General features: G+C 45.2%; 1 protein-coding gene across 1 annotated transcript in view; it reads left to right on the forward strand.

Moving 5' to 3' along the window:
• Positions 1 to 784: 784 nt before the first annotated feature.
• The window catches only part of LOC121872893 (ionotropic receptor 25a-like), a 33,813-nt gene continuing 20,279 nt past the window's right edge, over positions 785 to 14,318 (forward strand). Inside the window, 3 exon segments of the mRNA XM_042375984.1 lie at positions 785 to 917; positions 1,344 to 1,726; positions 12,777 to 12,902. Of these exon segments, the coding sequence (XP_042231918.1) occupies positions 1,621 to 1,726; positions 12,777 to 12,902 (232 nt within the window). The 5' untranslated portion in view covers positions 785 to 917; positions 1,344 to 1,620.

The following is a 14,318-nucleotide window of genomic DNA, read 5'->3' on the forward strand; positions in this document are numbered from 1 at the left end:
ACAGACCCCAGTACTAATAGACCCCAGTACCACAGACCCCAGTACTAATAGACCCCAGCACTAATAGACCCCAGTACCACAGACCCCAGTACTAAAGATCCCAGTACTACAGACCCCAGTACTAATAGGCCCCAGTACTACAGATCCCAGTACCACAGGCCCCAGTACTAATAGACCCCAGTACTAATAGACCCAGTCCAGTACTAATAGACCCAGCACTAATAGACCCCAGTACTAATAGACCCAGTACTAATAGATCCCAGTACTAATAGGCCCCAGTACTAATAGACCCCAGTACTAATAGGTACCAGATTACCTAAATCCAGATGCTGATGGTTAAGATAACAGATGGTAATGACGTACACACACACCAACAGGATATGACCATTAACTATGTTTTTATTCGCCGGAAAGTCTTACTAAGAACAGATGGGATACTCGAGGCCAACCAGACCGTCTGCTGTAGTGAGAGGCCTTACTGACATTTAAAGTGCATCGGTAATTGCTGCTGCAGTGTGTATACCGCGGGGATTACAATGCAGTGTATGACAAGTGTTTTGTATTGGATTAAGATTAACATAACGCTCCCTCAGCTAAGTGTCAGGTGAATGGGTGTCACTTATATAGTGAAACTCATTTATCATTATTATATAAATCCAAACAAACGGCTGAATGCAGAATGATGAATAGAAACGACATTTTACACCAAATTCCAGAGGTGTCGGGGCGACGTGTGGTTGGCTGACGGTTACAGATGGGCGGAGCAGGAGTGTGCCTGTGATGTAATTGGTCCCCAGGATCATCTCCCGCACATGTGCTGATGGAGCCGACCGCTGACTGGCCCCGCGCCAAGTACCTGCCGCAGTGATCATCAAGAAAGACAAGACTAAGGAGCGTACTGTCTGTGTTCCTAGCGGGTAAGGATTTATTTGACAATTATAATTATACCTGTACCTTCAGATGATCAGCTTCATAATGTAGATAATGGTGTAGTGTGTGGGAGGCGTTCCACCACCTTGCTGGGCCTCACCATCAACACCTCAGATCAAATTATGAAAAAAAATGAACAAACGGAAATCGATAACAGGGTCTGATATAATCAATAGTACTTTAGCTTATAGTTTATCTTGAGAGTTTCCTGGTGTAGACCTTTTGATCAGACACCAGGGTCAGGTCACCGTGTCACCCACTTCTTCTCGTTGTTTTTAGTGGGTTGCTGACCGATTTTTTTAATTTAGTCAGGTTGGGCAGACAGTGGCTCTCGGCCTGAGGATTACCGCCCCTCAGTGCCCACTCCTCACCTCCTCACACCCCAAAACACTCAGTATTTATCTTTCCTGTAGACGGAGGCGGAGGACACCTGAAGACGTCACCAACATCCAATGCAAGAAAGAGAACACCATCCTGACGAAGACCTCGGTGTACTGACGGGTGTTAAGACGTCAGAGGAGCGTACTGAGAAGTGGAGGCACAAGACTAAGTCGTGAAAGGACCCGAGGTGGGACGTGTGAAGGAGGGACGCGCAGGACACAAGAAGCGGGACACACTGGTCTTAGATGACTGGTGGACACTCTAGACACCGCTGCTCCTGCCTCTAATTGAGAACCTCCACTACTGACGATGGCGTCGCAAACACAAGTGATCGGAAGGGCGTGGCTCTTCACCCTCCTCTGTCTGTCCACGACGCTGGTGACAGTCATACACGCCCAACAGAAAATAAACATATGGTATCAACCAAACCAACACCACCACTGCCCATGATGACTTCAGCTCAACTTTTCACTGACCTTCCCTCGACCTTATTGTCCCCTAACAACACACACATGTCCCCTGAACCTCACAGATAAACACACCTGCTGCTGGATGGTCGTAATATGAGCCGCCATACCACAGGTTCTACCAGGCTGGTGGTGAACGTTAGAGGGTTTTGACTCCTCACATTAGTACGAGTCATTCTCATCCTTATGTGTGTATCAATTTTATCACATTGTATTTATAGCGGCACCAGGAGTTCACATTGATTGATTCACTCAACACACCACAAAGCCACTAATATGATATAATGATCTAAACTTACAATAACAGGTGCAGTAGTACAGTATGTAAGATCAGCCACACCACTGAAGGTTATGTAATAATAATTATTAACGTTTTATTGAAAGAACATGGCAGCCGGAAGGCTGAAATATTTTAGTGAATACAAGTTACCATAAGTGATACAAATATGTTCTATAATAACAAGGCGGGGAGAAGGTCATACTACAGGGACGACATAGTGACAGCAAAAAAGGTAAGATTGACTGAGAGTGAATACACTGGTTGATTGCGAGTTGTTGATAATTTTACAATAGTTGGGACTGGGCTGTTCTTGTAGCGATCAGTATGTGCTCGTATGGGCTGGATGCGGTTGTGGTGTCGAACAGCAATACGCGGACGAGGGATCTCGTGAAAGTAGGAGCTGTATGGAGTAGCGTGCCTTCACCTAATTTTGCAGACGAGGTCGTGGTATGCTGGGAGAGCCTATATGCAAAGGAGCTTCTTGATATGTGGAGTAGGAAGTGGAGAGAATAATCTTGCATGCCCTCTTGCACTTTTTCTAGGTGTTTACGTTGTGTGGCATTTAGGAGGAAGACCAGGTAGGGGAGCCATAGGTGAAGTTAAGTATGAATGTTGAGTAAACACTGAGGAATCTCGGGCGCAGGAACACCGAGGATTCGAATCGGGAAGGAGGTGGAGACGAAAACTGGATGATTTGACAACTTCACTGACGTGTTTCCAATTTAGTTTGTTATCTATAGTGACGCCGAGGAGCTTAGTGGAGTCTACAACCTGAGTGTGTTGGAGGCCAAAAGTAATGGAGGGGTTGGGACAAAGCTTTGACAGTGTACCCCACGAAAGGCTGAAATCAAACTGAAGGGCACGGAATTCGTGTCGCTAGCGTGGATAGAAGACTTTCTACATGACCGCAAGCAATGTGTGTGGATTAACAGGAAATCGTCATCTGTACCTGTACAAGTGGGGTACCGCAGGGTATGCAGCCCCGCTGTTGTTGTTTGTCATAAATGATATGCCTGACGTTGTACACTCCTCCATACAAATGTTTGCCGATGACGCCAAGTTATTTCGGGAAATTAAGAACCAAGCGGACTGTGAAGAGCTGCAGAAGGACCTCTGTGGGCCAGGAATGGTCGAAGGAATGGCTGCTGAGATTCAATGTCACGAAGTGTAAGAGGATGCACCTGGGGCGTACCAACGGTAAGGAGGCGTACCATATGTCCCAACGGGATGAAGAAAATGTACTAGTTGAGACTGTGTGTGAGAAGGACCTAGGTGTGTATGTTGACAATGAGCTGAAGTTCTCGGGCCATTGTGAGAAGAAGGTAAATCAGGCAAATAAATTATTGGGCCTTATAAGAAGGTCGTTCAGATATCTAGACGGTCCGTCCCTCGTGACGGTCTTCAGGAGTGAAGTGCTTCCCCATCTGGAGTACTGTCACCCCATCTGGTCCCCGAGATATGCTAGGGACTGTCAGTTGGTTGAAAATGTTCAAAGGAGGGCCACCAAGCTGGTTGCCTGCACTTCGGCATCTCAGCTACCCTGCGAGATTGGAGCGCCTGAACTTGCCTAGCTTATACTACAGACGGGCAAGGGGGGACCTAGTTGAGGTTTATAAGCATCTCAGGGGGCACTACTCAGTTGAGTGTCCTTACTTGGAGCTGGCGGACGCTCGCCCCACAAGGGGTCACAGCTCAAGATTGAAGAAGCCGCAAGTCCGGAAAACCGTGAGGGCAAACTTTTTCGGAGTGAGGGTTGTAAACTCTTGGAACAATCTACCAGAGAGTGTTGTGACGGCACCGAGTGTGAGCTCTTTCAAGAGAAGACTTGACCAACACTGGAGCGGGTTCAGGTACATTCAGGAGCCGGTGCATGCCCAGTATTTACCAACAGTGCGTGACAGAGACGTGACCGATCGCCCGGGCGGCTAGCGAGCCGATCTTTTGGTGAAGAAGATAAATGAAAAGGAAAAGTAATCAGAGACGTGACCGATCGCCCAAGCAGCTAACAAGCCGATCAGTGGCGAAGAGGATAAAAGTAAAAAGTAAAAGCATAACCATGGTCTTGATGGTGGAGTCGTCGACATATTTCCAGCGAGCAGAGGTTTCCCTTAGGGCATCATTGATAAGCATAAGAAAGCAGAGCGGTCCCATCTTGGTGCCTTTGGGGACGCCACAGGTGAGTGACTGAAAAGTGGAGACACCCCCCGGAAGCGTACAGCTTGGCGTCGGTTACTGAGGAAGTCTGTAAGCCATTGTATAAGACTTTCTAAACCCGAGGTCGATAGCTTTGTTGATGATTACATTGTGGTCGACTAGGTCAAATGCCTTGGTGAAGTCAATGACGGCGACAGCTACAGACGTTTTTCGTTTTTCCAGATGGCGGTATATGTAGTTGAGAAAGATGACAAGACTGAGTGGTGAAGGAAATTTTCATATTGCCAAATTGCTGAGGATCTACGGCGCCTGCAATATTAGCACAAGCCCAGTCAAACACGAAACTTTCACAGATTAAACTGGGTATTGGGGTGATGGCAATGGGTCGTAGCTCATTTAAGGATAGTGGGCTGGTTGACTTGGGCACTGGTGACACATTTGAGGTCTTCCAGTCAGCTGGGCATCCTGCTTGGCTGAGGGAAGGATTGATGATGGAACAGAAGGGTTTAGCTAGTTCCGGGGAGAACTCTTTGTAGAGTTTCATTGGTAAGTCAATGTGGGTGGTGGAGCGCTTTAACTTCAGTTTGTCCAGACGTTTTGCTACTTCAAATTCTTGTACTAAGTCAGTGGGAAACGGGGGCTGGTAGGTAAGCAGGGAGACTGGTTGTGTCAAGCCTGGGAAGCGTCTGACATACAGTTGCGAAATGATTGTTTGATTGCTCAGTTGCGTCACCATTCGTGTGTGTGTGTGTGTGTAGTACTGGAGGTATTCACGTAGCCATCTAAAACCCTTGAAGAATTCCTGACATTCCTGTTCACCAGCTTATGACACTATTAATCAACTCCTGACACCATAAATCAACTTCTGACACTATTAATCAACTCCTGACACTAGTAATCAACTCCTGACACTAGTAATCAACTCCTGACACCATAAATCAACTTCTGACACTATTAATCAACTCCTGACACTAGTAATCAACTCCTGACACTAGTAATCAACTCCTGACACCATAAATCAACTTCTGACACTATTAATCAACTCCTGACACTATTAATCAACTCCTGACACTAGTAATCAACTCCTGACACTATTAATCAACTCCTGACACTATTAATCAACTCCTGACACTACTAATCGATACCTGACACAATTAATCAACTGCTGACACTCCTGATCACCACTACCGTCAGCAAACACTCCCTACGTCTTTAAATTTTGTTCTCGTTCTACTGGTCGTGTTCCTGTCAATACACTTGAGGTACACAGGTAGAACTCATCTGTGTGTTAGTCAGGCTATAAAGATCCCATCAACCAATCACCACTCGAGGATATTGTGTTAGTGACGTCATGGCACCAATCACCACTCGTTTGTTTTAGTGACGTCATGGCACCAATCACCACTCGAGGATATTGTGTTAGTGACGTCATGGCACCAATCACCACTCGAGGATATTGTGTTAGTGACGTCATGGCACCAATCACCACTCGAGGATATTGTGTTAGTGACGTCATGCCACCAATCACCACTCGTTTGTTTTAGTGACGTCATGGCACCAATCACCACTCGAGGATATTGTGTTAGTGACGTCATGGCACTAATCACCACTCGTTTGTTTTAGTGACGTCATGGCACCAATCACCACTCGTTTGTTTTAGTGACGTCATGGCACCAATCACCACTCGAGGATATTGTGTTAGTGACGTCATTGCACCAATCACCACTCGAGGATATTGTGGTAGTGACGTCATTGCACCAATCACCACTCGAGGATATTGTGTTAGTGACGTCATGGCACCAATCACCACTTGTTTGTTTTGAGTGACGTCATAGCACCAATTACCACCGTTTGTTTTAGTGACGTCATGGCACCAATCACCACTCGTTTGTTTTAGTGACGTCATGGCACCAATCACCACTTGTCTGTTTTAGTGACGTCATGGCACAATCACCATACGTTTGTTTTGGGGACGTCATGCCGCAATCACCACTCGTTTGTTTTAGTGACGTCATGGCACCAATCACCATACGTTTGTTTTAGTGACGTCATGGCACCAATCACCACTGTTTGTTTTAGTGACGTCATGGCGCAATCACCGCTCGAGGATATTGTGTTAGTATCATGGCACCAATCACCACTCGAGGATATTGTGTTAGTGACGTCATGGCACTATCACCGCTCGAGGATATTGTGTTAGTGACGTCATGGCTCAATCACCACTCGAGGATATTGTGTTAGTGACGTCATGGCACCACCACTCGTTGTTTGGTTAAGGACGTCATGGTACCAATCACCACTCGAGGATATTGTGTTAGTGACGTCATGGCAAATCACCACTCGAGGATATTGTGTTAGTGACGTCATGGCACAATCACCACTCGTTTATTTAAGTGACGTCATGGCACCAATCACCACTCGTTTGTTTTAGTGACGTCTTGGCACCAATCACCATTCGTTTGTTTTAGTGACGTCATGCACCAATCACCACTCGAGGATATTGTGTTAGTGACGTCATGGCACCAATCACCATTCGTTTGTTTTAGTGACGTCATGCCCAATCACCACTCCTTTGTTTTTAGTGACGTCATGCACCAATCACCACTCGAGGATATTGTGTTAGTGACGTCATGGCACCAATCACCACTCGTTTGTTTTAGTGACGAATGGCACCAATCACCACTCGTTTGTTTTAGTGACGGTATGGCACCAATCCTCACTGAGGATATTGTGTTAGTGACGTAATGGCACAATCACCACTCGAGGATATTGTGTTAGTGACGTCATGGCACCAATCACCACTCGTTTGTTTTAGTGGACGTAATGGCACCAATCACTCGTTTGTTTTAGTGACGGTATGGCACTAATCACTCGAGGATATTGTGATAGTGACGTCATGGCACCAATCACCAATCGTTTGTTTTAGTGACGTCATGGCACCAATCACCACTCGAGGATATTGTGTTAGTGACGTCATGGCACCAATCACCGCTCGAGGATATTGTGTTGGTGACCTCATGGCACCAATCACCACTCGTTTGTTTTAGTGACGTAATGGCACCAATCACCACTCGTTTGTTTTAGTGACGGTATGTCACCAATCCCCACTCGAGGATATTGTGTTAGTGACGTCATGGCACCAATCACCACTCGTTTGTTTTAGTGACGTAATGGCACAATCACCACTCGTTTGTTTTAGTGACGTCATGGCACCAATCACCACTCGAGAATATTGTGTTAGTGACGTCATGGCACCAATCACTGCTCGAGGATATTGTGTTAGTGACGTCATGGCACCAATCACCACTCGTTTGTTTGTGACGTCATGGCACCAATCACCACTCGTTTGTTTTAGTGACGTCATGGCACCAATCACCACTGAGGATATTGTGTCAGTGACGTCATGGCACCAATCACCACTCGTTTGTTTTAGTGACGTCATTGCACCAATCACCACTCGTTTGTTTTAGTGACGTCATGACACCAATCACCACTCGAGGATATTGTGTTAGTGACGTCATTGGCACCAATCACCACTGAGGATATTGTGTTAGTGACGTCATTAAACCAATCACCACTCGAGGATATTGTGTTAGTGACGTCATGGCACCAATCACCACTCGTTTGTTTTAGTGATGTCATGGCACCAATCACCACTCGTTTGTTTTAGTGACGTCATGGCACCAATCACCACTCGTTTGTTTTAGTGACGTCATGGCACCAATCACCACTCGAGGATATTGTGTTAGTGACGTCATGGCACCAATCACCGCTCGAGGATATTGTGTTAGTGACGTCATGGCACCAATCACCACTCGTTTGTTTTAGTGACGTCATGGCACCAATCACCACTGAGAATATTGTGTTAGTGACGTCATTGCACCAATCACCGCTCGAGGATATTGTGTTAGTGACGTCATGGCACCAATCACCACTCGTTTGTTTTAGTGACGTAATGGCACCAATCACCACTGTTTGTTTTAGTGACGGTATGGCACCAATCACCACTGAGGATATTGTGATAGTGACGTCATGGCACCAATCACCAATCGTTTGTTTTAGTGACGTCATGGCACCAATCACCACTGAGGATATTGTGTTAGTGACGTCATGGCACCAATCACCGCTCGAGGATATTGTGTTAGTGACCTCATGGCACCAATCACCACTCGTTTGTTTTAGTGACGTCATGGCACCAATCACCACTCGAGAATATTGTGTTAGTGACGTCATGGCACCAATCACTGCTCGAGGATATTGTGTTAGTGACGTCATGGCACCAATCACCACTCGTTTGTTTTAGTGACGTCATGCACCAATCACCACTCGTTTGTTTTAGTGACGTCATGGCACCAATCACCACTGAGGATATTGTGTCAGTGACGTCATGGCACCAATCACCACTGTTTGTTTTAGTGACGTCATTGCACAATCACCACTCGTTTGTTTTAGTGACGTCATGACACCAATCACCACTGAGGATATTGTGTTAGTGACGTCATTGCACCAATCACCACTGAGATATTGTTAGTGACGTCATTGCACCAATCACCACTCGAGGATATTGTGGTGATGTCATGGCACCAATCACCACTCGTTTGTTTTAGTGATGTCATGGCACCAATCACCACTCGTTTGTTTTAGTGACGTCATGGCACCAATCACCACTGTTTGTTTTTAGTGATCATGGCACCAATCACCACTCGAGGATATTGTGTTAGTGACGTCATGGCACCAATCACCGCTCGAGGATATTGTGTTAGTGACGTCATGGCACCAATCACCACTCGTTTGTTTTAGTGACGTCATGGCACCAATCACCACTGAGAATATTGTGTTAGTGACGTCATTGCACCAATCACCGCTCGAGGATATTGTGTTAGTGATCATGGCACCAATCACCACTCGTTTGTTTTAGTGACGTCATGGCACCAATCACCACTCGTTTGTTTTAGTGACGTCGCACCAATCACCACTCGTTTGTTTTAGTGACGTCATGGCACCAATCACCACTCGTTTGTTTAGTGGACGTCATGGCACCAATCACCACTCGAGGATATTGTTAGTGACGTCATTGCACCAATCACCACCGAGGATATTGTGTCAGTGACGTCATGGCACCAATCACCACTCGTTTGTTTTAGTGACGTCATGGCACCAATCACCACTCGTTTGTTTTAGTGACGTCATGGCACCAATCACCACTCGAGGATATTGTGTTAGTGACGTCATTGCACCAATCACCACTCGAGGATATTGTGGTAGTGACGTCATTGCACCAATCACCACTCGAGGATATTGTGTTAGTGACGTCATGGCACCAATCACCCAATCACAACTCGTTTGTTTTAGTGATGTCATGACACCAATCACCACTCGAGGATTGTTTTAGTGATTGAGTGGCGGTATGGCACCAATCACCACTCGAGGATTGTTTCAGTGATTGAGTGACGGTATGGCACCAATCACCACTCGAGGATTGTTTCAGTGATTGAGTGACGGTATGGCACCAATCGCCCTCAGTTGTTTCTGGTAGTGGGCTGGTGTAAACAATCACCACTCGAGGATTGTTTCAGTGATTGAGTGACGGTATGGCACCAATCGCCACTCGAGGATATTCTTTTAGTGATGTCATCGCACCAATCACCCCTCTAGGATTGTCTTGTGGCACTATTACTACAGCGTTGTGGCACTCTACAAAAGGCACCATCTGTACCATAACACTATACACACTACATAAATGACGTACTACAGAAGTCGACTGTTTAATTATTCAAAGCTACAAAACATTGACCTATTTTCCTCCTCAAATGCCTCCTGGGGTCTATGTAGGAGTAGGTAGACGTGATATGTGGTGATACATACATGAGCAGTACAGAGAGAGAGAGAGAGAGAGAGAGAGAGAGAGAGAGGTAAGTATCGACCAGAGCTACTTCGCCCCACCCATGAATATTGTATGGCAGGTCACATGTCCTCCCAAAGCCTTACCAAGATACGGTACGTAACATTTTAACTGAATAATGTGTTACCGGAGTGATGGATTGTTCGTGGTAGGTGTGGTGGTGGTGGTGGTGTGTGGTGGTAGTGGTGGTGGTGGTGGTGTGTGGTGGTGGTGTGTGGTGGTAGTAGTGGTGGTGGTGGTGGTTGTTATTGGTGTGGTAGTGGTGGTGGTGTTTGGTGGTGTGTGGTGGTAGTGGTGTGGTGGTGTGTGGTGTGTGGTGATGGTGTGGAAGTGGTGGTGGTGGTGGTGGTGATAATGGTGTGTAGTGGTTGTGTGGTGGTGATGTGGTGGTGGTGGTGTGTGGTGGTCTGTGGTGGTGGTAGTGGTGGTGGTGTTTGGTGGTGTCTTGGTGGTGAGTGGTGGTGTGGAATGTGTGGTGGTGGTGGTGGTGGTGTGTGGTGAGCCAGTGGTGGTGGTGGTGTGGTGGTGGTGGTGGTGTGTGGTGGTAGTGAGTGGTGGTGGTGGTGTGTGGTGGTAGTAGTGGTGGTGTTTGGTGGTGTGTGGTGGTAGTGAGGTGGTGGTGAATGGTGATGGTAGTGGTGGTGGTGGTGGTGGTGATGGTGGTAGTAGTGGTTGTGGTGGTGTGTGGTGGTGGTGGTGTGTGTGGTGGTGTGTGGTGGTGGTGGTGGTGTGTGGTGGTAGTAGTGGTGGTGGTGGTGGTGGTGGTGGTGGTGGTGTGTGGTGGTGGTGTGTGGTGGTGTGTGGTGGTGGTGGTGGTGTGTGGTGGTAGTGGTGGTGGTGGTGGTGGTGGTGGTGGTGTGTGTGGTGGTGTGTGGTGGTAGTGGTGGTGGTGGTGTGGTGGTGGTGGTGTGTGGTGGTGGTGTGTGGTGGTAGTAGTGGTGTGGTGGTGGTGGTGGTGGTGTGTGGTGGTGGTGGTGGTGTGTGGTGGTGGTGGTGGTGTGTGGTGGTGGTGTGTGTGGTGGTAGTAGTGGTGTGGTGGTGGTGGTGTGTGGTGGTGGTTGACTAAATATTAAGACTACACACAATATGATTTCAATACACTTACTATACTTTCTTCCTCCACCAATACACCCACAATAATTACATAGTCGAAGATCAGCTGTTTCGTCTCACTTAACACCTAAAATATCTGTCAAATTTTATAAGAAGTGTTCATCTTATCTCGGTCACACATACACACACACACAAGGAGCCACCGTTCTGTTGTAAGGGTTAAAAGCATGTGTGCGTGTGTGTGTATCGAGGCATATATGTATGAATGTATGTTCCTTAAGACTGTAATAGAAGAAAACATAGTATCCATTCAGTCACTCCAATCCTGTGTATATATATATATATATATATATATATATATATATATATATATATATATATATATATATATATATATATATATATATATATATATATATATATATATATATATTTTATAGATCCACAATGAAAACGTGGATAAGATAAATCTTGATAAAATCACACGGGAAAAGGGAAACAACGGAGCACCTTAGCTTTCGTCTTTATTCCTATACCACAATGGATAAATGTACAGTCGCTAAAACAACTATCTGTGCAGGTGGGGGTCGATATGCTCCGAAATTTTACGTGCTACTAGTGACAGCCCTCATATACCAAAATTTATCGTCCATGGTCTCATTGTTTCCCACAAAGTATACACAGATAGTTGTTTTAGCTACTGTATGTATGTATGTGTTTGTGTGTATGTATGTGTACAGGTGTGAGGCACAAATGATGTTGGTGGTGGTGGTGTTGTAGTGTGAGGCAGTACCACAAAAACTCTCCTCTATTATTCAACACTTTAGCCAGCCACACATCACCTCTGTGTGTGTGTGTGTATGTGTGTATGTGCGTGTGTGTTTCAATTGATCTTCTTTCTATCATTTTTAACACTGTAAGGTTGTGTGTTTCCTGTACTCAGAACACCTCGAATTTACACACGTCTGCACTCACTGTCACTCACAACCATTCATTCCATCGCCACAGTCCAGTACAACCATACACACGAGTTTTCTAACAACCCAAATATCACAATAACAACCACTACATCATCCTATATCCTACAATCACTCTACCAACTATGTTCTACAACTATTAATACTCCACAATACTCCGCAACCACTTTTAACAACCACGACCAACAACCATAACCACACTCTATAGCCCCAACCACATTCAGCAGCCACACGCCCGCAACTAAGACTCAACAGCAGCAACCACAAACCACATCCACACTCCACTGTCACAACCAACAACCACAACTAGTTCGCTGACCAAAGAGTAATTGATTTAAAGTAATCGACCAGAACATGTGTGGTCTAGGGTGATAAATATATACGCACATGAACATGGTGTATTATGCACACACACACGCACACACACACTACCTCACCAACACTGCATCACCAACAATATTTCTCCAACAGTCACCAACAATAGATTCATTATATATGTTACAGAGGTAGAGGTTGTTTGGTCTCGTTACAGTTGCTTTGGTCTCGTTACAGTTGCTTTGGTCTCGTTACAGTTGCTTTGGCCTCGTTACAGTTGACTTGTTCTCGTTACAGTTTCCTTGGTCTCGTTACAGTTATGACGTATGACGAGGACAACATGCTGGTAAAACAGAGCCTCGACGCGGCCATCTCTTACTTGGAGAAAAATACAGGAGAAGGCGCTATGGTGGACGGCAAGCACATCTACGCCATCCCGAAAGGTGAGTAACAACAATAAAATCTCTAGGCCTAATTTAACCTAATGTTTATCTACCTTTTTACTTCTTCTACGAGGTTAAGTGATAGCTAATAGAGTTATATTTTGTTTGAAAATATTTTGGAGATGATTAAATGTTGTCAAGTTGATTTTTTTATTTAGTTAGATGTGGTTGTGTGTCTTTGGGTGAATGGATGGGTCGTTTATCATAGTTTCCCATATACGTTCTTTATGGTGTGTGTGTGTGTGTGTGTGTGTGTGAAAGAGAATGGTGTATTGTTTATGCCTAACTGCTATGTTTATGTATTTTGCTCTGTTAGGGGAATATCTACAGTACAAAAGCTTATATTTATGATAGTGTTTTTTTTATCTCAAAGACAAGCTAATTTATCGGTATAGTAATTGGTAACCTAGTAGTAATGTATAGAATTGTTAAATTATGCGTCAATATTTATAATTGCCTGTACAGATGTGTTCACTGTGTATACAAGAAAGCCCAGAAAACTAGAAAATATTACTGCTTAAGTATTCGTTAAGTTGTGCTCAAATTTCCCCGTTATAAGTTAAATCATAATAGCCTACGTCCTCACTTGTAAAATCTCTTTCAAATTTGGAGAGAAAAAATGCAGAAACAAAAACTAGTTACGTGGTCAAGAGAATCTCAAAGAAAACCACTAGAGTTAATGGTATTACAGAACATGACAACACACTCACCAACGCACTCACCAACACACTCACCGTTATCTAAGTCGACCACCCTCTGTGAAAAAGAACTTCCTTATATTCGTTCTGTATAATAACTTGGCGATCTTGTAGTTATGTCCCCTCGTGTTGGTGGTGCGTGACATCACAAGAAAATGTCCCGGGTTCACGTTTTCCATCACTGTCAAGATTTTGAATGTTTCAATGAAATCTGCCGTATCATTACTGCCCTTGACCCGTAACTTCAGAAACAGGGCCACCGGGATATTTTGGTGCCCTTGATTCGATAAACGTGATATTGAAAACCATTCCCCAATGCGTGTCTCAGTTCACGACACACCATAAGAAATTCCCAAACACAAGAAAGCTCTCTGTGACGTTACATGATCGCCAGCGGAGGCAGTCAAAGGCTGATCAATACTTGGCTAACACTCACCTAGAACCTACCTCTATGACCACTACACCGTGTTGGTTTACACTCTCGTAATTTGTGTATAAATATTCATACACTACAGTTATGGAGAATCAATGGCTAATCTCTTATACTCAAGAGGACTTAAGGCCACCGAATCTAAGAGTCATTCCACCAAGACCTGGCCTTTGTGAGTTAACCAAAGTGACCGATACTGCCCGGGCACTCACCTAGATAACTGTAGCGTATCAATATAACCTATTCGTAGTGCATTACCATTGGTGAAATATACAACAGGTTGAGTGC

The sequence above is a fragment of the Homarus americanus genome, unplaced genomic scaffold, assembly GCF_018991925.1.
Source record: "Homarus americanus isolate GMGI-L3 unplaced genomic scaffold, GMGI_Hamer_2.0 scaffold11022, whole genome shotgun sequence".
Taxonomy (NCBI): domain Eukaryota; kingdom Metazoa; phylum Arthropoda; class Malacostraca; order Decapoda; family Nephropidae; genus Homarus; species Homarus americanus.